This window comes from Suillus clintonianus (genome assembly GCF_016758775.1).
Source record: "Suillus clintonianus strain FC179 chromosome Unknown DEU56scaffold_28, whole genome shotgun sequence".
Classification (NCBI taxonomy): Eukaryota; Fungi; Basidiomycota; class Agaricomycetes; order Boletales; family Suillaceae; genus Suillus; species Suillus clintonianus.
In genome coordinates this window covers 1,592-26,357 of record NW_024539252.1, presented here as the reverse complement: position 1 = coordinate 26,357, position 24,766 = coordinate 1,592, and the positions used below count along the sequence as shown (strand labels likewise).

Below are 24,766 nucleotides of genomic sequence, written 5' to 3'. Positions count from 1 at the left end.
AAGATCCTCGAAACCGACGTCGACTCTTCAGAATGGTCTGAAGGGAAAGCAGTGCGCGTGGCTGTGTGTCACTTTGCTTCCTCAAAATTAAATCGATTCACTGCTTTTCGGTTGCTTTCGCTACCAATGCCAATTTACCTCATGATGCGGTGTTGACTGTTGACGGGTGGTCCAATGGGCGATCGAAGTCGTATAGCTTGCCTGTCAGGTACCCCTCCCCGATCTGCCTCCGCTTTCCGGGGCAGCATTTTCCGCACCCGCCGACTCCTTCATTCCGTTCGTCTTCACGCTTGTGAGAGCATCTCGATTCAAATTTTGAAAACATCTACGCCACCGTGACTGTGTCTGGTTAGCACTGGCTCGTTGCCATCGAGGAGCTTGGGTGGGCTTGACCCTCGTGTTGTCGCATGTGTTGTAACTTAAAATCCTCAGCCTCAAAGGCTTAGCATCCGCTTCTTCGCAGTTTGCTTTGGTGAGCCAAAGCACGACGGTAGATCCGCTTTGCGAGGCCCTAACACGCTTGTGCGTTTTGTGTAGACCATAATCTTAGTTCATGCCCGCTTTGCCCAGTGGGTCCACAATAATTCAACAGGTACGTTTTTGGTTAACAGTGTGGACTCCTACCACCCACTGTCGATGTGGTAACGCCACACCATCCACACTGGTCATTAGTATAAGACGTCCCCGTTAACCAAGGTATGATACCTCACACCCAACGATGAAAACCTCCCTCCCTCAAAATAACCCAGGTGGCAGTGTTGATGCTGCTCCACCAACTTCTGTGCGCGCCCAACCTTCGTCAATTCTCGTGCCGTTCCGACTAATCGTACCCGAACAGAAAACACCGCGACTTCTCTCCGGTCGTTATCTCCACATGCGTCAGTCAGGCTCTGCTGCTATGCATGAAGACCTACTTGATGAGGACGAAACTGACCAAACGTACGTTGCTCTCACATGCGGTGTTGTTTTTCTTTACGTGATTGACAACTCTCTACTGAACAGAAAATACAACGATGGTCGGTCTTTCGGAGAAACCCTCAAATTTATTTCAGTCCCTCAAGACCCAGGTGAGACCGCTGTGTAAATCTAAATTTGACCACCTTCGCTGATCAGGCTCTTCGGATATAGCCGTAGGAGAAACTCTGTCTGACATCTGTGCCGAGCACGATTCTGATAGCGTCATTGTTGAAGCTACAGCAACGTTTCAGCATTCACAATTATCTGTGTCTTCCGTGACATCGGGTGTGTCTGCCACAATCGCTACGTTGGCCAAACATTGTCCGCCACAGATCGGATGGAAGGCAAAGACGAAACGACAGTACGGTTCGCTGGAAGAGGACAATCCTCCTAGGATAGCTAGGAAACAACGTCAGCTTTTGAGCTGGGGCCGTCCGCGACAAGAAGAAGTCCTGCTCGCATGGCTCACTCACGCTCTGGTGCCTTCTGATGTACATGCCCAGCCTGCCCAGGACAAAAAAATCGCTCAAGATCCATGCGACTCGGAAGTAGAGAATGCCTCGTGGCGATCCATCTCACATGTATCGGTCAAACGACGCAAGACTGCACATGTGACATCCATATCAAAGGAGGAGCGACGGTCTTGCTGGCTCACTCGCCCTTTGCGCACAACTTGGACATCTGGAACCCCGGCTCAGGAGGATCTGCCACATTCAAATTCCCCACTCGATCACAGCCGAACTCTACCGGTCCCTGCAGTACGATTCACCAGTGCGTACGCATCGTGCTTTGCAAATGCGCACCGTCAACCTAGCATTATCCGCTGGAAGCTGGCTTGATTCCCTACTGCCAAGCGTCGGAGATATAAAAAATTGTAAATACGTCAAGTGCATCGACGAGATTCGCCGCAACTTCCTGTCCTAAGCGACTCACGAAGCTGGTTATCAATAGACAGTATCAGCCATGCGGATGCCATCATCATCCGGCATTCATCGCGGAGCGCGGCCGCAGTTTGTGGCATTCTTTGGTGACCGAACTCCCCGTTCCTTGTAGAACTAGAGCTGTACATACCTTGTTCTATATACGACATGAACTTCTAGTGCTTCATTCCGGCTTTTATTGCAGATAAACTCAACGTGCATCGTGCGGTAGTCAATATAATTGTTGTTTTTCAACCCGAGCCGGTATACGTGTCAACTCCCTCCGCATCCAAGAGGTCAGTCACCTCCTCCGAAACCTACGTAGCGCTACCGAATATTTGGTACCGTCTGCAAATGCTTGGGCCGATTTCATCGTATTGTGCCTTGGTATGGCAAGACGTATAGAACTCGGGCTGAAATAACGGTTAAGTTGTAATGCGACCTAGCTTGTAATATCCTTACCAATGACGCAAGCAAGGAGCCACCAAACCATACAGCATATCTTGAGACAAAGTCAGTTTTGAGGTGGGACATATGGAGAACCGGTATCTTACCGCTGGCGCTTGTGTGAAATTACGTCCACATCCACACCGGACGACTATTGTTTCGTTAGCAAATGGAGAAAACAGAAATGTTGAATGCCGACCTTAGTAGTGCTGCCGCTTGAAACGACGCTAGCCTCGAGTCGGCGGTCGACCAGTTGCTTTAGGTCCCTCTTGAGACGCTGACCAAAGTGCTGGAACATGGTGGAACCTCCTGAAAGAACTATATTCTACATAGTCGTAATTAAAATGCAGGTAAATGAAAGGCTAAGAAGACCGGTCACCTTGTACAAGCCGCGACGAACATCAATCGGAGATGCTTGAATCACATCATCAACAATTTCCGGGAGAGGTGTAAGGAAATCGGAAGAGTAGATCTCCGGGTTGAAGAACATCTCTGGTGCCAAGAAACGTTCATAGCCGACGTCGATAGAGTATTTCTGGTGAAACGACATGCATTCAACAGTTTGTGCGACATGTTTGAAAAAGGGCACCAACCCTGCCGGTGACGCTATGTTCACCTTCATATCTCTCAAAGTATTTGTAGGGTTCCGCATCGTATTTCCGGAACTCTTTGACGATATCCTGGCATGCGTAGCTGTAATTTTCCTTGACTCTGCTGGCAACCCGTAGCTGATCCTCTGGTGGAACAGCAGCCATTTCGCCACGCTCACGCAATAAGTTCAGCACGAATTGTGATATGTCACGACCAGCGATGGGAATGTGTTTAATGGCACTTCCAATGACGTAGCCTTCTGCGCAAGGGATGACGTGCGTGACACCGTCTCCCGAGTCAATGACAGTGCCGGTGAGCGTCCTGTCTGTGGCACGGTTGGATGTCCAGGATGCGGCAAGAGCAAGCACAGCTTGTACAGCGATGTAGAGACCCTTGATGTTGAAGGACTCAAAGAAGATTTCGGCTGTCTGCTCTCTGTTTTCTGGAGGGTTGAGCGGAGGCTCAGTCTACGAGACAAATAATCATGAGAAAGTTTGGAATGCGTTATATTGGATGATGTCATACCAAAAGGAAGTAATGATCTTCTGGTTCAGCCCGTAGATACTTGAATATTGTTTGCTCCCAGTATCGTTCCATGTGATCCCAGTTGTCGATCATACCGTGGCGAATGGGATAGTGAACCCCATAACCAGGGGTCTTCGCATTCGCGAGGGCTTCGTCTCCAATGAAGAAGTCGAGGTCTTCGACACCGCGTTTCGATGCCACATTCCCGGGTTTCGAAGGAATTGGAGGACCACCACGAGTAGGTTGAGAAGCAGGCCCACGCGTGGCAATTGCAGTGGGGAAAACACTGGAGTCATTTATAATGCGTCTCCCTCCTGCGATCTTGTGTGGAATGATGAAACTCACTATGATGGATCAGAATTTCCCGCGAAGCTGCGATCGACCTTGAGTGAGTGGTGCGTCAGAGTTGATCGTTTCGTGCTTACCCTATCTTCGAGAATCCAGTTCCATTGTCGCAGATAATAGGCGCAAGGAGTGACATCCTTAGAAATGGGTCTTTATCGCCAGTCCCTGTCAAGTCACTGTATTGTGAGGTTGCTGCGATTCCTGTTTGTCCTTGTGTGGCAAGACCTTCCGTTCCTAACTTGACAAAACAACCCCACACTGGTGGTACATAATACGGGTGACGAAGATTGTTTTATCCTTAAGCCGTTTTAGCAGCTGGCTCAAACGAAGAGGAGTCTGGTAGTTTGTTGATGGGCAAGCTCGGTCAATCTCGGTTTAATTCGTATGGATATACAATACCCAACACAATGGACTTCAACAGCTCTTTCCTTGTGACAACCTATCGGTGACCTGCCAACCTCGTTTGCAACGTTCATAGAGTAGTGCGCCCTATTCCTTGACCCGTGAGCTTCCAAAGGCCTTAATGTTGTCTTCCCCGCTCTTATCATTCTCAACCGACCGTTGGGTTCCAGATTGTTAGAATCCCTCTGGGCTCGCCTGCGAACAGTGTTCTTGCGCTGATGGAGGCGCGAACTGTTTGCATGACGTATGGGGCGCAGCTGGTGGTTCTGATCCTCGAAGTTCGGAAGTTCGCCCTCGAGTGTACGACAAGTTTGTGTGACGAAGGGACAGAACAAGGCTCCCGATATTATTAGCACTGAGAGCACTGCATGATGACTTATGATCAGAGATCTGAGTGAGTAGTGCAGACATGTCACTAACAGGAAAATCACAGCGAGTCACCAAAATTTGAGAGCAATCGGCACTTACTGTACAACATGCAATCAAAGTGCAATCGAAGCTGGTCTGAGTGATAAGTGGCAATAGGTTGCTTTGCACGTAGTGCCTTGCAGTTGCCCGGTATAGATGCCGCCCATATATAACATCTTTTGAAGAAGCAGAAGCAGAAGGTTCGTCATTAGTACGGGCAAAGTGTGCATGCCTGGCCAATTGTCCAGGACTCATTTCGCAGGTAGCCGCCACTTACGGACATGAAAAGCTGCAGCTCATCATAGTGAAAGAATCTGTTGGATTTGATTAGACCACATCTGGCAATCAGATAAGTTCAATCCTGTTCAATCACACTATCATCCACGAGCATGATAACTCACATATTAGCCAGGATTAGCTCGTTGGGCCAGCGCAGATTTGATTAGTGATAGTGGCCTATTAGTAGGTGACAGTCAGTGCCAACTAGTACTTTGGCCGCTACACGTCGTGATGCGAACAATGAAACGGATAATTTGATATGATTGTTTGGGATTTTGTATATCATCTTTCATTAATAGTCCGAATGTCGGGTACTTCCTGACCAGACTCAAGGTGTCCCCTTGAGCGCCAAGTTGTGAAGTTCCCCAAGAAGGCGCTCAGGCGCGTCGAGAGCAGCGAGAGAAGGAGGAACTGCAGCATTGCAAAAATCGTTCGGCGGGGGCCCTTGTTCTCGTACCACCACCATGGACGAAAATTCCCACGCCTAAAAAACGCGGGCAAGGTCGAGCTGTCGCGGCTCACAGCACAAACTGGCCAATAAATCATAATATAAATCTCAGGAAACAAATAAACAACGTCCTAACCTGATAACACCAGAGACAACTCTATCAAAACCCCTACACAAACAAAATGTAGTAAAGAAAACACGACAAAACGCTCACACGAACATACTAAGGAAAATAGATCCTAAAATCCCCTCAATACAAACTACTTAACATACCTTGAACCAACAGAACGAAAGAAACACCCAATCCCAATCCCAAAACACTCGCCATACACCCCACTACCCGTCAGAACCACTCCCAGGTTGCAAGAACATAAACACTACACCACCGACAGAAAATTACCTAATATGTAAACCTACCTTAGGGCCCAGAACGCAAGTTACACGCGCACCCCCTAAATAAGTATATCGGAAATGAGACGCATACTGGAAGCAACCTATAAACACCCCCCACCCCACGAGTAACGTCAACAAACCTCCACCTAACCAAAGACCAACCCATACCCGTAATATCACCACCAATAATGAAACACAAAAACGTGCAAACTAGACTAAAACACAGCATAGTTGATCCATGTACCCCTGGTAAATGAACCCACCAACCCGAAACTCCCCGAGATAAACATAATATCCCAGCACACCCAACACACCCAACTCAATAACACCCCAACAGTCAATGAACCGTACACAATATAAACAAAAGAGGAACCAACCATGAACGATCGCCTACATACCACCCTGAGACACATAATAACCCTGGAACACACCACACCCACCCCCTAAAAACCCACCAACCTCAACCCCCGAAAACACACGAACGAGCACAACACGGTAAACCCACCCCAACAGAAAAGAAATAAAAAGCGAGTAAGAACAAACTATCTCCTCGCCCAGCTAACATGAAAGACACCCACACCACCTCAATCAAGATGCTCACACAATCCTCTCGCCCATACCCAGGCTCCCCCCGTACCAATCTTTCCACTTTAGCTGGGCCAAAATTCTTCCCGCAGGACGCCCTGCAGATAGACGACGATATGGACCTTAACAATAGAGAACATACCGTCACCCCTCCACCCCTCCACACCTCATCCCCAACATCACCTGTCACCCCTACCCCTCTCGCGAGGACCACGCACACCCAACCCCTTCTCACAGACCTACCCGCCACACAGGAGACCCAGGTCACTGCACCCAAGAACACCCTCTCCCCCATTGACAGCGACCTTGCAAACTCCATCCACGCACCCCGAGAGAATGCAGATGACCACCAAATGAGCGCTCCCACCCCCCCAACAACCCAGCACCTCCCAGACGAGGAAGAGCAAACCATTCTCGCTCACCTAGCACTTGCCGAACAGAACCGCTCCATAGTTCAGCATGACGGCCCTCACCATAGCACCGCCCTTCCCCAGTTCACGCCAACACCCATTGGTGGCTTCCCACATACCCACATGTCCCACTCAGCACAAGCTTTTGACCACGTTGACAACCGAGTCCTAACAGCATGGTTCCAAGTCGATCACCCCAAATTTTTAGTCCGGATCTTCGACCACTCTGGGAAAGAAGTATCAGAGAAAGCTGCTATCTTAGCGGAACGTATTAGGGCCAACATATCCATCATCGCGAACTTTATCCATCAGGGCGCGCAAACTATACGGGTATCCCCACCACAACCACAAGGTGGTAAAGATGCTAAAGAGCTCCCCCTCAGCTTCCTCGTCTACAACACATCCCCAGAAACGAAAGACCTTATCATATCCCAACGCATATGGTCCGCTGCTGATATCACCTTTGAAGCGCACCCATTCAGCTGCTACCGTCCACCCGACCTCCTATTCTGCCTTACCGGATTCTCCACACCCGACACCGGTGTAATCCAGAAAACAGTCGCAGATGTATGGGCTTTCGAAGACAATCGAGCCCAGATCAACGATATTCTGTCAATGAGTGAGATCCCAGAAGAAAGAGTCCACCTAGCCACGTGGGAACTCATCAGAAACATCCGGGTAGAACGTCTCGACTTCAAAATTGCAGGAGGCCTACCAGTCCCTCGTTTCAACATCCTTGCGCACAGCCCCACCTGCGATGCAAAGGCTTGGACGGAACTGCGCTCCTTCCTCCGCATCCTAGAATATCCAACTGGTCTAGACGGCTGCGGTACAGCAGTCGCCCTATCACCCTGCCCCATATGCCACTCTATAGCGCACCCACGAGGACTATGTCCATTCCCATCTATCGCCCAATGGAATGGCCCTAAGATTGGGAACAAATCCACTGGTCAACCTGCAAGATCCGCTGGGAGTGGCCGAGGCAAAGGACGCCGCCACCAAACATAGTACACACGCATAGTAGAAACACGAGACATACCCTTCGCAAACCCCACTCAGCCATTACACCCCATGCCATACATCTCTTAGAATACTCGATACATACCTAGCACGACACTACGCACACAATGCAACCCCCGTCTTTTGTGAATCCTCACACACGCGCAACCAGCAAAATAAAATAAAATTAAGAACTCGTCAGCTCAGGCCCAAGACCTGTAGAGATAGATAAGTCCTTAAAAATGTCAACATTTGGAACGAACGAGACACGCTCCAAAAAACCCTCAAGATTTTCGCCCAAATATACTGACTGTGCAAACAGGACAGGAAAGCGAACATCATCTCATCGATTTATGCATGGCGCATGCCAGACCACGGAAACCTATTCAGGTTTGGACGAGCCGTGCCGAGAGGCTGAAGTTTTAGTTAGTATGTATGGTAGGCGCTTGGGCGTCTAACACCACTGAACACTCTAACATGGTCCCCCCGCGAATCCGGGCAATGAAACCCCTGACTTATCTGTTCGTCGAAGGATAAGTAAAGTACACCGACTACCCACCAACAAATTACTAACCCCCCCCACGGTTCCCCTCACGGCTTTGGTTCCTCCCTCCCTAGGTGCAGAGGGGAACTCCCTACCATCGCCGGGGAGCCCCCAGATGACGCACCTAGAGAGATCGGTGGCGTATTTCTCCCTCAGCCACACCCGGCTCCCGCACACCATGCAACGACAAACCCAAACAAAAAATCCCGCGCAAATATAACCATTGCGACACTAAACAGCAAGGGACGCGCGTCACCGTCCCTTGGCACTGGACAAATCACAAAATGGACTGTCATCAACCAAATGATGCGTGAAAAAAAAATCGGAATACTATGTTTACAAGAGACACACCTCACAACTGAGCACGAAACACAAATTGACAGCCTCTTCTCGCGAAGACTTGTCGTCCTTAACTCAAAAGACCCTGACCGCCCAAGCTGTTCTGCTGGAGTAGCTTTTGTGATCAACAAAGAAATGATAAATGTATCATCAGCAAAACTCACCACAATAATCCCTGGAAGAGCCATAGCGCTCTCTATAAACTGGCATAATGAAAAAAAAATAAGAATCCTCAACGTCTACGCACCAAACAACTTAAATGAACATGCCGAATTCTGGAACAGAATCAGTACACTCTGGACCGCTAAGAACCTAGAACACCCTGACTTTGTCATGGGAGATTTCAACCTAACAGAGGACCCCATCGATAGAGCTCCTGCGCGACGCGAAAACGAGTCCGCGACTGATGCCCTAAGAGACTTTAGAATATCTTTAAACGTACAAGACCAATGGAGACATACCTTCCCCAATAAACGTCTATTTACATTCAGTAGTAACACAAACACATTCTCGCGACTTGACAGAATATACTCCTCACCGGCACACATAGACAGCCTCTCAGACTGGCAAGCCAACCCATGTGCAGTCCCAACAGACCACCAGTTAGTACTAGTAAAATTCGCCCCACCAGGCCTACCACATGTTGGAAAGGGCCGATGGTCATGGCCCCTAGGGATCATAACAGACAAAACACTAATAGAAAACATCACGAGAATCGGAATTGAGTCACAATTAACCATCGAACAATGCGCCACTCACCGCACAGAACAGAAAAACCCGCAAACGGAATGGGAACAATTCAAAGAGAAAATAACCAAAACTGCAAAGGAAATCGCCAAAACGCAATTAGCGAAAATCAACATGAGAATAAAACAACTCACTAAAGACCTCACTATGACAACAAACAGTAATGACATAGACACCTCAGAAGACAAAAGACTCCACCGTGTAGTCCTAGAGAAAGAACTTGATCACCTAATCAAAAAAAGAAATAAAAATGCGCACCTCAAAGCGCAAGCAACATGGACGTTGAAAGGAGAATCAATTAATAAATACTGGTCTAGAATAAATAAACCAAAGAAGCCGAGAGACTTAATATACAAACTAAGAAACCCGACCACGAACAAACTCACCGGAAAATCAGAAGAAATGGCCGAAATAGCAAGACAACACCACGCTGACCTACAAAAAACAGGCAACCAGACATTGAATCTTATCACAAGACAAAACGCAATAACATCCGCCTTAAACGAAATACCAGAAACACAAAAACTAAATGAAATTGACTCACCCCTACAAGACCTACTCACCGAAACAGAAATAAAACAAGCGTTATACGCTTCTAAGTCCGGAAGCGCCCCTGGGATCGATGGCATACAATATGAAATCTGGAAAACACTACATGAACACCATATACTCCAAGAAGCAGATGACAAACCATCATTCAACATAATAAAAACACTAACCATAGTGATAAACGATATCCAGCAACACGGAATATCCCTAAACTCAAACTTTACATTAGGATGGATGTGCCCGATATATAAAAAAAAAGAACGCACCGAGATAGAAAACTACCGCCCCATAACGCTCTTGAACACTGACTACAAGATCCTAACAAAAGCGTTAGCAATCAAACTAGCACAAGTCGCTAGACAATTAATACATCCTGACCAAAGCGGGTTTATCACTAAAAGATCCATCTTCAACCCAATTAGACTCGCGCAAACGATGATCGCATATGCTGACCTAACTGAAGAAGATGGAATCATAGTAGCTTTAGACCAAGAGAAAGCATACGATAGAATAAACCACGATTACCTGATTGAAACACTAAAATCCTTCAAAATCCCCAACAGGTTCATCGATACCATTCGGGCACTCTACAACAACGCTTTCACTAAGGTAGCCATAAACGGATTCATGAGCGAACCTTTTCAGGTAACAAGAGGGGTCCGACAGGGGGACCCGCTGTCCTGCCTCCTCTTTGACCTGGCGATCGAACCATTAGCATGCAAACTAAGAAACACCCCACTTCTAAAGGGGTATAACATCCCTGGAATAAAAGAAAAAATAATCGTTAACATGTACGCAGATGATACAACGGTATACCTAAGAAAAGAAGACACATACGACAACCTCCAACTTATATTAAACAGTTGGTGCCTCGCATCCGGGGCGAAGTTTAATCTAGAAAAAACAGAGATCCTACCGATAGGTTCAAAAGATTTCAGAACAACAGTAGTAGAAAACAAAAGAATGAATGACATAGACACACCATGGACCGAAAACATAAGAATAGCGAAGGACGGTAATCCAATAAGGACTCTAGGAGCCTGGATTGGAAACGAAGTCAACGAGATATCATCTTGGGAATCAACCCTAGACAAAATAGAGTCAAACTTACAAAGGTGGAACACCGGTCACCCTACCCTAGACGGAAAAAGACTCATAGTGCAAATGATTGCTGGCGGAATTACACAATTCCTGACAAAAGCTCAGGGCATGCCAAAAACTATAGAAAAAGCCATAACAAAATCAATTAGGCGTTTTATATGGGATGGAGCCAAAACCCCACCAATTAGCCTAGAACGCCTACAGAAACCTCGTGAAGAAGGGGGCATCAATCTACTAGACATAAACGCTCGAAACCAAGCCATAACAATAACATGGCTTAGCACATACCTCGATATCTCCCCTAACCGCCCCACATGGGCGTTCGTAATCGATACAATCATTAATACTTTAAAACCTGAGGGCATAAAACACGTAAACGATGTTAACACCTTCCTTACCTCCTGGGAACCTCCCGTTCAAGGCCCACGAACTAAAAAGCTCCCCTACGAAATAACATCCATGCTAAAAGCGATAAAAAAACATAATGTTAGCTTCGCCCCGATCAAACTCTCGACGAACCTGAAACAACAGCTACCAGCATGGCACCACTTGGGTGCCCCACCCCGAACATACCACAAAATTAATAATACATGCCTACAAACAGTACATAAGACCAAATCAATAAAGGACCTTATGAAAATAGCAAACCGGAATAAAACTCACCCAATGCATAAACCAAGAAGCAATTGTGCCTGCTCACCTTGCCAACAAGATCGAAATGAAGGCTGTATGAACCCCCAGAAATGCTCCACCACCGCAAATAACATCCTAAACAAACTACACCCTAAATTCAACACAGAGACACCACAAAGACAAGACAACCTCACCTTAACACACCGCCGCAAAGAAAAAAACTCCAGAGCCAGATCTAGTAGGCAAGGCGAAGTAATTTTCGACCCATCAGTAACGGCAAAATCTAGCCTAGCAGAATGCTTTAGAATATTCACAAAAAAAAAAAACCTCACCCAAATGCCAGCAATACGACTCCAGGCCCCAATGAATAGAGAAGTAGCAAACCCACAAACAATCACAATCCACACGGACGGATCATGCTTCAATAACGGAAAAGAGAACGCGCGATGCGGAAGCGGCGTATGGTTCGGAGATAACAATCAGAATAACAAGGCGCTAAGAATTAGAGGACACCAACAATCAAATCAGGTCGGCGAAGTAGCGGCGGTCCTAGCAGGCCTACAGATAGTCGACCCCTACACACCAATAAAATTTGTTACTGACTCCAAGTACGTCATAGATGGAATGACAACTCACCTACAAGTGTGGGAAGACAGAGGATGGATAGGAATAGCAAATAAAGAGCTACTTAAAGCGACAGCGTACAACCTAAGAAAAAGATCAGCCCAAACAACCTTCCTATGGGTCAAAGGACACAACGGGAACCTAGGAAACGAAGAAGCAGATGCATTAGCAAGCGAAGGTGCAATGAAGGACACTTACGATGATATAAATACAACAATACCCCCTGAATTCGACTTACAAGGAGCGAAGCTTTCATCCATCACCCAAAAGATCGCATATGATGGAATTAAAAATATGACGCACCTCCCATATAATAGAAATACCCTCGGCCACCTAGATATAGCCCGATACGCAATACAAAAAATAACAAACAACCTTGAAACCGATAGCACAATCTGGCGGAAATGCCGAAATAAAGACATATCAAAAAAAATTCAACTGTTCCTCTACAAAGCAATTCACAACACGCACCGGGTAGGGGGATACTGGAATAAAATTCCCCAATTCGAACACCGAGCAAAATGCAGATCGTGTAACACTGATAACGAATCTATGGAACATATATTAATAGAATGCGAAGATCCATCACGCAAAACGATCTGGAAATTAGTAGAACAACTATGGCCCCAAACGATAATAGAATGGCCAGAGATTACCTATGGTACAATCCTCGGATGTGGATCGATAGAAATCCCACACACACAAGACAAGGATAATCCCAACGATAAGAAACTAGAAAAAAAAAAGAGAGGCGCATCACGCCTCTTAAGAATATTAATATCAGAATCAGCGCACCTAGTCTGGGTTATGCGATGCGAAAGAATAATAAGTGACATCTCACACACGGAAGAATCTGTTATCAAACGCTGGCAAAACGCACTTAATCGAAGACTCACCCTAGATAGAGTCATAACAAGTAAAATTAACAGAACAAAAAAACAACAACTAACTATAGAATCCACATGGTCAGAAATAATATTATCTAATACATCCCCGACACCAAAAAACTGGGTCACCACCCTAGAGGTTTTAGTGGGTATAAAATTCCCCAGGCCCCCGCAATCCGGGGTCACCAGGTAATACGGAGTCCCACACTACTCTACTATCAGAGTGTGCATAAGAGCATTTTTCCTCGGAACGGTAATCTCTAGATACCGATATAAGCGTTTATGTAGGGCTAGACAGTGTCAGTTGCTATATAATAGACCCGCTTTTCCAAAAAAAAAAAAAATCGTTCGGCAACCCAAAATTTCCCATACCGTGAAGCTCAGAATATTTAATTTTGGTAAGATAACTTCAAGTCATAAATAATTGATATTTTATTGTTTGAGCTTCGCTGCCTCCCATGGAAACGAACTTTACTTATTCAAGTTGCATCATTTCTCTAGGGGAACAGATGTTATAATATGCATATGGGCGTTCTTGAACCGTCTCAGGTGATTTTTCTTCTGCTCTTGTGTACTTCTGCCTGCGATTTTTATAGCTTGCGCTGGTTCGGTGCGTTTGCCCTCTCTGATCCAGGTCTCGTTCAAGTCAATCACTCACGTCCCTATTTTTATAGTTGAGCAGGGGGAGCGTCCACGTCGAACTACATCTGTTCAACTTGGGCTCTTTCACATATTGCAGTTGGAGTCTGCTCACATTCCTTGATTACCACGATCTTTTTTCAAGCACTCGTTATCGACTGTTGTAGTTGACGAATCTCCGGGATCTCTTTCAGCCTCACTTGCTTTTTGTCATCTGCTTGCGATGGCTCCATATCTCCTTTCAAGATCGAGCTCCACCGATGCTCCAGGAGCCCTTCCTATGAACAGAGCCATTTATATAGTCGGATTCACCCTCGCTGGATTACTTGCTGCTGTGGCCATGCTATGGATTGCGTTGAGGTTTTTCCGCCGCACATTCCAGGCAAAACGTGCAGAAGAACGGGGTGCGGCTTTCCTCAATGTACGAGGTGTTGTTCAAGAAATGAACGAACCCGTCAGCCATTTCCTGAGGTAAGAATCATGTTCACCCATAAGCCTGCATATAGATCCACTCACTTCGTCTGCAGTAATCAGCCGACAACTGTCGTCTTCCCACAAAAGGCTGTTGTCCCTCGTCCTGCTCAAATAGCAAGACCTTCAAGACACGACCATATTTCTGCTTCTCAAGTTCCTGCAGAATGTGACGCGCCCTTGCCACGTCCCCGTGCACTGTCCGGTCTCAATCCCTCACATCCGCGTCACAGTCGCGGGTCATCAGTCTCTTCGGGTCATTCCCGTTCATTTCCTCAACCTCCGGGCTTGCGTTCCTTGCATTCGCCAGACTCTTCACGATCATCATTTTCTACCCAAGCCCGAAAAGTTCGGCAATTTTTCCAACCGGTTCTTCCTGATGAACTCCCTCTTTCGCGTATGGGAGAGCAACTCCACGTTGTACAGTCGTTTGATGATGGCTGGTGCCTCGTTGCGCAAAATAACTCTCGTCGTTCTCGTGCTTCATTCTCTTTATTCAACCCCTCACGACTCTCTGCCAGGGTGGAGAGTAATGGAGAAAATGTACAGCTTGGTCTTGTCCCAGCATGGGTCTTCATTAGGCCCATGAAGGGACTGCGCGTCGAAAGACCTATTCGCAGCTCTAGTGCAGGGGTACTCCAGGCTGGCTTGGGTGCTGCCGAATCGAGAGACGCTGTGATTTCCTGGTCCAATTTTTCTTGAATTGAAATTTTTAAAAACCCAGATGGGGTATGCATCGAGTTTGTTGTTTTCCCTTTTCCCCTTGTTACGCCCGACACATCCGGCAGGCCTTTTGAAACTTGTGGCAAGAAACCTGCGGTGCAGGCATGCGTTACCAACAGTTCGTTCCTCACGGTAGAGCTGTATTATATACCCCCTCATTATCATTATATATTGTATCACTTGACATACATATACAAGTCATTGCACTCCAGCAAGAATACACGTCTAGATGACTCACGAAGGTAATCATGGATCACAATGCGTACGGCTGGAAGCGCCTAATGCACTTCGGTTGAGGCTTCCTCCAATCCTCCGCCGGCGCCCCAAGGAATAAAAGTGCATTTGCAATCGCTCGACTCCTGGTCGGATGCACGACGCGATCAGCAAGATACTCAGCTTCTTGGGCATCCGTGGTGTTCCGTGGGTCCCGCGGAAGTGGAGGGGGATTCTTTGGCCTGGGGGCATTGATGGGCCAAGTAGGGAGATAGCACATTTCCTGGAAGTAGATCATACTTAGTCCGGTGGGCTAGGAAAGAAGTCCTTTAGATCCCACCTCTAGGCCGCAGGCAGGTCGGCATTTGATCCATACACTCCAGTCCAACCAAGACATCAGCTTCTGAACGTCGTGTCTCCAAAAATCCATTATTTGAGTGGCGTCAGGTTCCCCATTAAATTCTACGGGGAAAAGGGTGTCGAGCCCGCTCGTGACACCATCAGCCCACATTTTTGTAGTGACACGGCAGATCTCTCTCGTTGTGTCCTTGACGGCTTCCAGCAGCAGGCGTTCCGAAGGTGTCATTGAAGACATATAATTTATCATCTTGGAAGTGTGTGCTGTGGCGCATAGCCTGAAAATTGGGGATGCCCACTGCGATGCATCTGCGCCTGGAGTGCCTGCGCTAGGGACGACGGTGGAATCTAATAGATACGGCGTAAGCATGACACGGAGCTGTGTTTGCGCGAGTTTTGCTCGCTGAAAGAGTTCTTGCGAGTCTGATGACGTGAAATTGAGGAGGTGCTGCATCAACTCGAGTCGATCCGCGTATCGATCGACGATGACATGGATAAGGGTCTTCCAGTCAATACCGCTGCCCACCGGGTCTGGTCGACTGATAACTTCGGTGAGCTTTCTCATGACCTGCGATATGTCGTCTGTTGATATTCCGAGCACGCGGTGGTCGCACCGTTCAAGACCTGCGCGAACCGGGATGAGGGAAGGTGCTAGGGCAGTATCATACAGTGAGATAAGACCGGTGAGGTCGAGAACAATGCGAGAATCTCCTGAGTAGCGATTGTGCCATGAGCCGGAGTGCGTAACTTCAAATGCGCGAACCCCTGCGCTCATGAAGATTCCACGTCAGTCATATTAGCACCGGGAATATAATACTGACAGACGTCAGATTCAATTGGAGGAAAGCGGGGGTATGGCATTTCCTCCTTTGGTATTACGACATGCAGGAAAGACACTACCTCGACACCAGCCGTAAAATCACACAACATGACTTCACTAGAAGTTCGTCAGACGGAAGCGTAACACAGAATCGAAAGGCTGCGTACAAGTCCACTTCCATCCTAAATATCTGAGAATCAGTTATATACCATGGCAAGATGAGTCACCGCTAACCTCACGAAACCGTCGATTCCAAACACCTTGCCCCACGTACAGAGATCTTTAATTCGTTGTTTTTCATCGAAGAATCGCTCGGGTTGCACTTTTCCCCAGGCTATTATATCCTGCATATCCATCGTACCTTCGGGTACCTTAGCAGCACTACTTCCATCAAAGTACAAGACTTTAAGAGGTCGCGTTGCTGCCAGCGTGAGGTGCCAGCCACTTCCATTTCCACCAGCGAAAATGATAGAATGCTCAGGGTCGGTGGCGGTCCATTCGGGCCCACTTGGTATCGTATCGTAGTAGGTGCCGTGATAGAGCAAAGTACCAGTTGGCATCATTCCTGGTACTATGTTATGTCCTATGAAAAGGTGAAATTTCTGACGTCAGGCAAGCGGGGAAAGTGAAACGTACCATTACGATATCGTGTATTTGGCCAAAGATGCAGGAGTGAATGGACAGTGTCGAAGATCAAGTTCCTTGTAGCATTCTCGGAAGGGCATTCGTCAAACCTCCACTGCTCACTGTTGGAGTTGACAATGTGTGCATTGCCAGCGTTCAAGTTGGTGGCATCACAGGGTTGAACACCGGTTTCTTCAGCAGCAGTGTTGACTGGAAACTGGTCATGTAATGCTAGAGCTGCTGATCCTAGAGCGCTGAGAGCTGCCACAAGGGACTGAGAGCGCATTGCGACTCGAAGGACTACCGTGACCAGAGGAAATCTAGCGCTCCTGCCGCAGCTTTCTCACTGCTTTATGTCATGGTCGGTCCGGGCGTCTACGAATGCTTGATAGCGACTGAACCAAGCATCGCCAAGTTATCCTACATCACTTGTACGGATAACCAGCAGGAACTTCGACCGAATAGTAAGTCAGCTAGCTATGATTTGTTACGTAGAAATTACGTATACGTAGGATTAACTCGAACAACACCGACAGCATACTCTGGCAACCTAACAAGTACTGACATTTGGGTTCTCGGACATATCTCGAGGAGCAACGTTGTAGAAGACGAACGACCAGAGACTCAGAATTGATCATCTTTTCCGCTCTCCCAAACTCTTACGCAACACTTGTGTTGTTGGAACAAGCATCGTGCAGCAACTTCCGCGCCGTGCTTATGGCTCTGCCAGCACCTTCACCTATTCATTTGCTACGTTCACATTCCAGTGCAGTGAGCACCCTGTTCATTTCGACGGACAACGAGAGAATCTATTCCGGAGATAGCGCAGGACAAGTTTTCGTCACTTCCACGCGCTCATTGCGACCACTTGCTTCATGGAAAGCTCACACTGACTCCCTGCTAGGCGTTGAAGAATGGGGTACTCAACTTATAACGTAAGTAGATATCGTGTTCCTTCTGGCGTTTTCTTCTAATTCTGTGACTAGACATGGGAGGGATAATAAACTTCACATCTGGGCACGACCAGAAGAGTCCACTTCCATCAGACAAGGACCTGCAACTTTGTCGGATCTATCTACACCAACGATATGTTATTCTATGGACGTCAACGCCCTTAACTACTGCAGGTTCTCTCTCCTTTTCCCAGCAGAAGCGAGCGATCAGGAAAGTCTACTCGCCATTCCAAACCTCGTGGAATCAGCTCTGGTGGGTATAAACCCCCAGTGTGCGGTGCGGAATAATCTCAGTATGAACTGGCCAGGCAGATATATGGTCACTTCCATCGCGTCAAAGGCTCCACGCCGCTATAGGTGATCCACTAAATACCTCCGCGACAACCTTCTCGGATGGCAGGTCGGGCAGCAAATCAGGAATCATTATGTCAATGCATCTCTTTTACGCTGCGTCGTCTAAACCTTCGTCCTCTACGTCGTCAAGAGAGCTGCGCCTGTTATGCGCGTACGAAAATGGAAGCGTTGTGTTGCGAAAGCGGATTGCGCCCGAGAATAAACAGACTGTCGAGGGCCGTGGATGGGATGTTTTGTGGAACTCCAAACTTCATGTGGAATCAGGTTCGTTGAAAATTGAAATATATTACTGTTTAATGGGGAACTCTGATGGAAGTTGCTGTTCAAAGTGATGTCGATGGCGGTTTCTTTAGATTGCACTTTTGCTTTAACCGTATCGGCGGATCATCTGGTGGGACGGTATGATCTTTTGGTTGGTATTCAGGAAGCTCTGTATGAGTGCACTTGCTGACTTCCTGTACAGAAGACCCGGGCAGATGCCTCAGAATTCACTCCCGCGGGAACTGCATTCAAGACCAAGCATCCAGGAAATGGTGCTATTTCCATACGGGGCGACGGGAGAGTTTGTGCGATAGGAGGATGGGACGGCAAGTGAGTTGACCGAATGATCATGCCACCACTCGATCAAGCTAACTTATCACGCAGAGTGCGGTTATACTCAACGAAGACGTTGAAGCTGCTCGGAACTCTCGTGCACCATAAGCAAGGATGTCAGGCGGTTACGTTCGCCTCTCGTATCGATCCACATTTTGACAATGCATCTCTTTGTGGAGACTTGAGGGAGGAGGATACTTCTGGTTACGAGGATGAAATGTCCGTCGAGGAGAAGCATGCCCGTGTTCGGTGGTTGATTGCGGGCAGTGCGGACATGAAGGTGTCGATTTGGGCGTTGATGAACTTTGAGAAGACAAGCGCGTGACTTGGACGAAAGTCAATGGGACGTGGAACATATGAATGTGTTGAAAAATAGTTGTAGTTGTCATTGCACCGAGAAGCCTGAACAGTTCAAATTGTGCACGCCAATGCAACCTCCTGCCAGCATGTACGTGTGGAGTCTCACTGAGGCCTGAGGGATGCTCAGCAAGCTAAATCATCCCTCTGGAACTTCATCGGAACTTGCACCTCCTCCCTCAAAATTCGCCATTGTAGAGAAAGATGATGTTTCACAAGATAGTTGAAGGGCTCAAATGGCTGAACACTATCAACAATCGTATGTAATGGAACATGCATTTTTGTTGTCCACCGTCGTCTGATCCCAAACGATTGACAAAGTGACGCAAAGGCAGGGATCCGACACCACTACGACGTGCCCTTGACCGCCCACCTCCGACAGGTCAGTGACACCATAAGTCCCAGTGCAATGACAGCAGTCCACGAGGTACTATGGAGGGCCGACATCGCACCGTGAGTCGTTGGAGCATACGAAAAAGTGAGGGGTGTTGGGTGTTGGGTGGAATGACCTTGGTCGGATGACTTGAAGAAAAGTTTCTCATACGACGCCCAGATTTATAGGTTGAAAATTCAAAGGATTCAACTTGAAAGTCGTGGGAAGGCCCTCAGGGGAAGTGTACGGTTTGAACTTTGCGGAGCATGCCGAGTTACAACCGCCATGCTGCGCTCATCTTAGGACTCTTCCATCATGGTCAGACCTTGAAGTCAGTCGATCCGCCACGCTCACTAGCTATAGTTGAGCTGCTAGTAGCAGACTGCCGCGGCCCGCCTATTGAAATGCGGATGTCTCAGGTGAGTGAGTAATTACGATTCTGACTAGGGGGCGACTCAATTCAATTCTAATCATGACGTCCCTCAGCTCACACATGTCTCACTGTAATGTCATGCATACAGTTTAATTGGTCTCGTCATTCAAGAGGTATACAATCTCACACTCTGACTTTCTCATCGCTCTCATAACTTGAACTACAACTCCATCTTGCATACTCATACAACTTCTCTTCATCCATGGCTTTTGAAATCCAGCAATTCCTCACTTCTGGCAGGCTCCAGAAGTCCGACTTCACTCTCTCGCATTCCGCCTGCGAATCCAGCGTCTCTGATGCGGTCATGTCTTCCTTCTCCATCGTCCCCCAGGACATTTCACCCCACACCTCTCGCTTTTCTGCATACTCCAACGACTCATCTCCTCATAAATTCAAGCGCAGGCGCTCCAGACGCTCTTCCAAGGCGAAGGCGGCTATGAACCTGCTTGAAGATGCCAAAACATGTAACCCCTTGGCTCTCGAAACTCTTGCCAGCCTTTCCTCGAACTGGCTCAACCTGTCCTTCGCGGACCGCACTCCTACCTACACGGACTATTTTGTCAATTACTGGCGGGACGCAGTAGAAAAACAGGAAGACCTTTCGGTGGATCATTTTACTGCTGTCATGGCAGCTGTCCACGAGGATTTACAAGCTGGATCAGCCGCCTGCTCGACCCAGCCCACGCCCGTACAAGCCAACGAGGAGCCCTCCGGATACGTGCAATACGAAAATGATCCCTTTACACTCAGCTGTCCGTGGGACGATGATGGGCAGACTCACCTAGACGACTGGGTCAAATGGGACGAATGGCGGCGGGAAGATGACGAAGTTTTTTTCCCAACCCGCGACCAGCACAACTACGGAGCTATTGGCCAGCAATCTATATATCCGCAGCGCAACATGGGCACTCTTTTTGAGATCGTGGCACCAAAACCGGTCCGCGCATGGAACAACATAAGCTGGCTGGCTCATCCACCCGTCGCCCCTGAACAAGTCAACTGGGAGGTGTTTATCGAACCCGAATCACCCGTCGTGCATGACGTCCCTCTGTACTATCTTCCGGATTTCTCCGTTGCAGCCATCTATGCGGCTTCGTCGACCACCGTCAATGACACTGCCAGTGTATCTCCCTCGTCCTACTTATCTGCTCTTGCCGTCTCCATTCCTCCTCTGCGTGTCAATGATCCTCATTCTACCGTTCACGGAACAAAGGCAATTCGCCCCAGAGGACACAGGTCGAGAGACTATAAGCTGTTCCAGTTTTTACGCGTACGTCCTTTCTCTTATCTCGCGCCAGCGGTCGAGATGCTGATTTGTGTTGTGCAGATGTCTTATGATCAAAAAGTTGCTGAGATTGAGAAATTGATTAGATGGATGAGATCACATTCGCAGCGCGTATGACTTTTACTCAGATCCATGATATTTTGCTGTGTATTAGCATGTATTATAATTACCAAGGAAATTCATTCTTCACTCGATAAAGGCATGGAAAGTCTAGACCACCGTGCTCTACTAAGGCAAGTGCTTCTATTTTCATCCAAACAACCTATGCGACGACCGCTGGAAAGATGTACTTTGGTTGTTATGTGGGCGGAGGAACTCACATTTTAAATGGTTATCTTGAAGGTACAACTTAATGTCCTCACTGATCGGCAATATCATCATTATCGTTCCATGTTCTTTTTTATCCACCACGCCTTCCCACTTCGTGAGTTCAGGCATACCTTTGCATACAAGTTGGAACAATGATCCCAGATCGTCACTGGTGAAAATGCATCACGGAGTACCATGCTCGTCACACGAAACCATGCTCACGAGAAACGAGAAACGGCCCGTAGATTCGAACCATCCTTAGGTCAAGGCTTCATGAAAGGCCTCACAAACGCATCAAGGTACGATCTGGTGAAAATGTCCATGGTTTAAACAAAGTTTCCACGTCGGTGGATGATGTCCACGAGACTATCTCCTATGCCGCCATTACCGGTGAATGTCCTGTGGTGCCTTTGGTGTGCCTTAGTGCCTCCGATAATGAACCCCAATAACAGCATTCCTGGGGCTCAGTCCAGGAGATGATGACGGCTCGGTTTGATCTGGTAGAAATAAGACTGGGATAGTTATGTGTTCTGGTGAGTCGCCATCGAGAGGAGAAGTGTCATCAATACTCAGGGAGCAGATGAACATAATTTGCGACGGAATACTGAACCTTAGTTCCAGTACAATACACGAAGAAGAACATCGAGTTCCAGCCTCTTGTTGCCTCCGCATGTAGATTCAAGCCCAGGAGGGGCCATTGTGCGCATTATATATATATATATGAAACGAGAAAAATCATTTCAGCCAATGATTTTTGCGGCGCAAGGTCATCTCGATTCCACCATTCCAATCACATCAGCGGTCATCAGCGCCCGGTTGTCCCCATTGGACGATCCGAGTTGGTCCGTCATGCCACGATTGCACTCTGCGGAGAGCTAGAAGGGACATCGTGGAGCCACGAGTGCCAACGAAACCAGCTCCATTCGACTGAATGATAGCGTCAATGAACACCGGATGCCTGGCAACAGGAACAGCTTCTAGCATCAGAATGAAAAGATAGTATTTGATTGGCTCACCACTTTCCGTAGATCTCCTCTGTCCGCTCCGCCGCATAATCTACCCACGTCCAGCCCAATGCCCTGACCCCTGACCACCATTCCGGGTCGCTCTCATCGCTCGTCACGATAACTTGTGTAACCTCAACCCCCTTTTGTGTGCGAAGCTCCTCTTGCACCTCGGATACCCTGCGCGCAATGATCGACAACGGGGCAAAGCACTGATCCAATGAAATACCATCATTACATTGATCGCCGAAGTCGCCATGTCGTATGTGGACAGATATATACTATTCAAAGTTAGATCTGCGGGCAAGCTGTGCCCGAAAATTTCACTCACGGGAGGTGTTGGTTCGTTTGATTGCACGTTCATGGCGCGCCTGGCATGCGCGTCAGCAAGCCTTTCGATGGTTGCATTCCATCGCATGTGTTGGCCTACAAATCTCCATGCAGGAGAATAATCTGATTGCCATTCCCATGGATTTTGTGCGCCTACGAAGTAAAGGAAATCGAAGCATAGTAAGTGATCATCCGGGGGAAGGGAAACCTGATGCTGAGGAGAAGGATGATTCGTTAATCCTAGGTTATTCGAACGAGCCTGCGGAAACCCAAGTGTTGCAAGGGACCAAAAGGACGCATGATCGTCTTCTACGCCAGGAGGTGTCAGCTTGACCCAATCTGGGGTTCGCGTCCATGAGATATCTGTGATGGCCACGCAGTTAATGACCGACTAGGGATATTTCGAAGTTGTCTCACCGAGATTGAGCCGGCCTATGGAGGGACTTCCCCGTGGACGGGGATCCTCTTGATACTTTTCAACGCTTTCCCAAACACTCCAACAACCAAGATCATCGAGAACCTGGCTTTCCCAATCCTTTACTTCATGCCATTCAAGTAAGGGAGTCCCTATGGCTTGGCTAAGCCGAGGGACATCAATAATTTCCCCGAAAGGAAATGGAGGTGCACTTGAGTCAATATGAGAAGAGAGGAACTTGGGGATTATGGGTATACGCTCTGTTATGAGTGCCAGGTAAATCAAATTGCCCTAGTTTCTGTGAGGAACTGGGACAACGTTGGAAGTGGATCATTGACTTACATAGGTCATCACGTCATTCGCTAATCAGTAACTATGATCAGCAGTGCAAGTGATGGTTGACTGGAGTTGACGTACTCCATCCCGCTGAAGCCCATGATGTAATATACTTTGTGTCGTTAAGCAGGTTATCTGAGATCATTAGTATGAGATCCGAGGGACATCTTCGCGGATTGACTGACCTCGAAAGCGTTGGGTAGGTGGGCCTTGGACATATAACTGCGAGTCGAAGGCAGCAGAATACACGGGCGCATCCTGTATTTCTAGATAGCTCAAGGGCTTGAACAGAATAACTCCAAAGCCGAGCAAGGAGATGCCTGCCAGAGCTGCGCAGATCGTCCTGAGAGACGGATTCCTGCCTTTAGCTGGTAATGGTTTGGCACGCGAAGGAATGAATGGCTCCTCTGAGTCGTCGTATGCGTCCTGTCTTGGGCTCTCTCCTAGTAGGCACTCGTCTGATTTTCTGTCCATGACGCGTCGAAGACTCGAAGACAAGGGTGGGAGCCCTTGGGAGCCTCGAGGATGTTCAATCAGAATATTTGTATGCTGATGATGATGATGTGAATTTGGCCATCCACGCTATGTAAAGCTCAGGAGTCAGCCCTGGTCAGTCTCCCCTGATAAATCCGTCTGTCGGCCACGGTGACTTGCGTGGACGCACAAAGGCACCCGCGTATATAATGCTAGGTCCCCTCCAATCTCGATACATACCGACATTTGAAAAAACTCCGGCGCAAGCACTTTCTAGAACAGGAACCGCGCTTTTCCGGACAATTCCTGTGTTCCTTGAACGGTGATCAGGTCCTCCCACAACATAAAAATACCGTCTCATATACCATGGGAATATTTTCAAAGTGCCAACCGTCACACTACAAGGGGTGTTCAGAGGACAATAGAAGCACTTGCCTTTACTACGTAGGAGTTTTGAAAGTAGAGCACGATGTTTTCCATAGCAAGTCGCATTAGTTGCAAGTGCCGGCCATAATGATGTTCAGTTTTTGTCGTTGGTTTACTTGTGACAGTTATTTCCTGGAGTGCGG

General features: G+C 47.8%; 12 protein-coding genes across 12 annotated transcripts; 8 read left to right on the top strand and 4 right to left on the bottom strand.

Moving 5' to 3' along the window:
- Positions 1–507: 507 nt before the first annotated feature.
- DEU56DRAFT_798374 (uncharacterized protein) lies at positions 508–1,999 on the top strand. The gene is made up of 2 exons (XM_041352993.1): positions 508–1,067; positions 1,129–1,999. The coding sequence occupies exons 1-2, from the start codon at positions 719–721 to the stop codon at positions 1,794–1,796; spliced, it is 1,017 nt and encodes a 338-aa protein (XP_041209333.1). The 5' UTR covers positions 508–718; the 3' UTR covers positions 1,797–1,999.
- DEU56DRAFT_798372 (actin actin-like protein) lies at positions 2,000–3,990 on the bottom strand. The gene is made up of 9 exons (XM_041352992.1): positions 3,866–3,990; positions 3,786–3,812; positions 3,441–3,726; positions 2,918–3,382; positions 2,704–2,859; positions 2,524–2,649; positions 2,432–2,475; positions 2,340–2,379; positions 2,000–2,290 (listed from the first exon to the last, which is right to left on the bottom strand). Exons 1-9 carry the CDS (start codon positions 3,919–3,921, stop codon positions 2,195–2,197), a joined length of 1,296 nt encoding a protein of 431 aa, XP_041209332.1. The 5' UTR covers positions 3,922–3,990; the 3' UTR covers positions 2,000–2,194.
- Positions 3,991–4,066: 76 nt separating this feature from the next.
- Positions 4,067–5,286, bottom strand: DEU56DRAFT_798364 (uncharacterized protein). The gene is made up of 4 exons (XM_041352991.1): positions 4,997–5,286; positions 4,873–4,933; positions 4,656–4,771; positions 4,067–4,602 (listed from the first exon to the last, which is right to left on the bottom strand). Exons 2-4 carry the CDS (start codon positions 4,896–4,898, stop codon positions 4,106–4,108), a joined length of 639 nt encoding a protein of 212 aa, XP_041209331.1. The 5' UTR covers positions 4,899–4,933; positions 4,997–5,286; the 3' UTR covers positions 4,067–4,105.
- A 992-nt stretch (positions 5,287–6,278) lies between these two features.
- On the top strand, positions 6,279–7,718 carry DEU56DRAFT_755301 (uncharacterized protein; the record flags this gene model as incomplete). The annotated part of the gene is made up of 1 exon (XM_041349900.1): positions 6,279–7,718. The coding sequence occupies one exon, from the start codon at positions 6,279–6,281 to the stop codon at positions 7,716–7,718; it is 1,440 nt and encodes a 479-aa protein (XP_041209330.1).
- A 650-nt stretch (positions 7,719–8,368) lies between these two features.
- DEU56DRAFT_870972 (Endonuclease/exonuclease/phosphatase) lies at positions 8,369–9,625 on the top strand (the record flags this gene model as incomplete). Its single annotated transcript, XM_041355668.1, has 3 exons — positions 8,369–8,389; positions 8,497–9,538; positions 9,582–9,625. 3 exons carry the CDS (start codon positions 8,369–8,371, stop codon positions 9,623–9,625), a joined length of 1,107 nt encoding a protein of 368 aa, XP_041209329.1.
- Positions 9,626–11,448: 1,823 nt separating this feature from the next.
- DEU56DRAFT_720162 (uncharacterized protein) lies at positions 11,449–11,940 on the top strand (the record flags this gene model as incomplete). The annotated part of the gene is made up of 1 exon (XM_041347675.1): positions 11,449–11,940. A coding segment is annotated over one exon (492 nt), but the record flags the coding sequence as incomplete, so codon positions are not given.
- Positions 11,941–11,985: 45 nt separating this feature from the next.
- DEU56DRAFT_735097 (ribonuclease H-like protein) lies at positions 11,986–13,326 on the top strand (the record flags this gene model as incomplete). Its single annotated transcript, XM_041348429.1, has 1 exon — positions 11,986–13,326. One exon carries the CDS (start codon positions 11,986–11,988, stop codon positions 13,324–13,326), a length of 1,341 nt encoding a protein of 446 aa, XP_041209327.1.
- Positions 13,327–13,592: 266 nt separating this feature from the next.
- DEU56DRAFT_798361 (uncharacterized protein) lies at positions 13,593–15,290 on the top strand. Its single transcript, XM_041352990.1, has 2 exons — positions 13,593–14,243; positions 14,300–15,290. Exons 1-2 carry the CDS (start codon positions 13,996–13,998, stop codon positions 14,943–14,945), a joined length of 894 nt encoding a protein of 297 aa, XP_041209326.1. The 5' UTR covers positions 13,593–13,995; the 3' UTR covers positions 14,946–15,290.
- Positions 15,220–17,266, bottom strand: DEU56DRAFT_735341 (uncharacterized protein; the record flags this gene model as incomplete). Its single annotated transcript, XM_041348448.1, has 7 exons — positions 15,220–15,276; positions 15,343–15,462; positions 15,520–16,301; positions 16,358–16,473; positions 16,524–16,546; positions 16,596–16,939; positions 16,993–17,266. 7 exons carry the CDS (start codon positions 17,264–17,266, stop codon positions 15,220–15,222), a joined length of 1,716 nt encoding a protein of 571 aa, XP_041209325.1.
- Positions 17,251–19,206, top strand: DEU56DRAFT_941800 (WD40-repeat-containing domain protein; the record flags this gene model as incomplete). Its single annotated transcript, XM_041358933.1, has 6 exons — positions 17,251–17,915; positions 17,967–18,186; positions 18,242–18,551; positions 18,617–18,703; positions 18,764–18,878; positions 18,933–19,206. The coding sequence occupies exons 1-6, from the start codon at positions 17,698–17,700 to the stop codon at positions 19,204–19,206; spliced, it is 1,224 nt and encodes a 407-aa protein (XP_041209324.1). The 5' UTR covers positions 17,251–17,697.
- Positions 19,207–20,023: 817 nt separating this feature from the next.
- Positions 20,024–20,921, top strand: DEU56DRAFT_798339 (uncharacterized protein). Its single transcript, XM_041352989.1, has 2 exons — positions 20,024–20,587; positions 20,643–20,921. The coding sequence occupies exons 1-2, from the start codon at positions 20,247–20,249 to the stop codon at positions 20,827–20,829; spliced, it is 528 nt and encodes a 175-aa protein (XP_041209323.1). The 5' UTR covers positions 20,024–20,246; the 3' UTR covers positions 20,830–20,921.
- Positions 20,922–22,117: 1,196 nt separating this feature from the next.
- DEU56DRAFT_291167 (uncharacterized protein) lies at positions 22,118–24,491 on the bottom strand. Its single transcript, XM_041345505.1, has 8 exons — positions 23,909–24,491; positions 23,805–23,858; positions 23,730–23,749; positions 23,390–23,678; positions 22,974–23,335; positions 22,655–22,923; positions 22,249–22,596; positions 22,118–22,150 (listed from the first exon to the last, which is right to left on the bottom strand). Exons 1-7 carry the CDS (start codon positions 24,195–24,197, stop codon positions 22,434–22,436), a joined length of 1,446 nt encoding a protein of 481 aa, XP_041209322.1. The 5' UTR covers positions 24,198–24,491; the 3' UTR covers positions 22,118–22,150; positions 22,249–22,433.
- Between the last annotated feature and the right edge of the window lie 275 nt (positions 24,492–24,766).

Coding starts and splice junctions, on each gene's coding strand:
- DEU56DRAFT_798372 (XM_041352992.1), bottom strand. CDS start 3,921: ATGTCACTCCTTGCGCCTATTATCTGCGACAATGGAACTGGATTCTCG. Junction 3,813..3,865: donor ACTGGATTCTCGAAGATAGG/GTAAGCACGAAA, acceptor GGTCGATCGCAG/CTTCGCGGGAAATTCTGATC. Junction 3,727..3,785: donor GGAAATTCTGATCCATCATA/GTGAGTTTCATC, acceptor AAATGACTCCAG/TGTTTTCCCCACTGCAATTG.
- DEU56DRAFT_291167 (XM_041345505.1), bottom strand. CDS start 24,197: ATGGACAGAAAATCAGACGAGTGCCTACTAGGAGAGAGCCCAAGACAG. Junction 23,859..23,908: donor ACCTACCCAACGCTTTCGAG/GTCAGTCAATCC, acceptor TAATGATCTCAG/ATAACCTGCTTAACGACACA. Junction 23,679..23,729: donor CGAATGACGTGATGACCTAT/GTAAGTCAATGA, acceptor CACAGAAACTAG/GGCAATTTGATTTACCTGGC.
- DEU56DRAFT_798339 (XM_041352989.1), top strand. CDS start 20,247: ATGGCTTTTGAAATCCAGCAATTCCTCACTTCTGGCAGGCTCCAGAAG. Junction 20,588..20,642: donor TTCGCGGACCGCACTCCTAC/CTACACGGACTA, acceptor AAACAGGAAGAC/CTTTCGGTGGATCATTTTAC.
- DEU56DRAFT_798364 (XM_041352991.1), bottom strand. CDS start 4,898: ATGATGAGCTGCAGCTTTTCATGTCC. Junction 4,772..4,872: donor AGCTGCAGCTTTTCATGTCC/GTAAGTGGCGGC, acceptor CTTCTTCAAAAG/ATGTTATATATGGGCGGCAT. Junction 4,603..4,655: donor CTTTGATTGCATGTTGTACA/GTAAGTGCCGAT, acceptor TTTTCCTGTTAG/TGACATGTCTGCACTACTCA.
- DEU56DRAFT_798374 (XM_041352993.1), top strand. CDS start 719: ATGAAAACCTCCCTCCCTCAAAATAACCCAGGTGGCAGTGTTGATGCT. Junction 1,068..1,128: donor TTCAGTCCCTCAAGACCCAG/GTGAGACCGCTG, acceptor CTTCGGATATAG/CCGTAGGAGAAACTCTGTCT.
- DEU56DRAFT_798361 (XM_041352990.1), top strand. CDS start 13,996: ATGGCTCCATATCTCCTTTCAAGATCGAGCTCCACCGATGCTCCAGGA. Junction 14,244..14,299: donor CCCGTCAGCCATTTCCTGAG/GTAAGAATCATG, acceptor CTTCGTCTGCAG/TAATCAGCCGACAACTGTCG.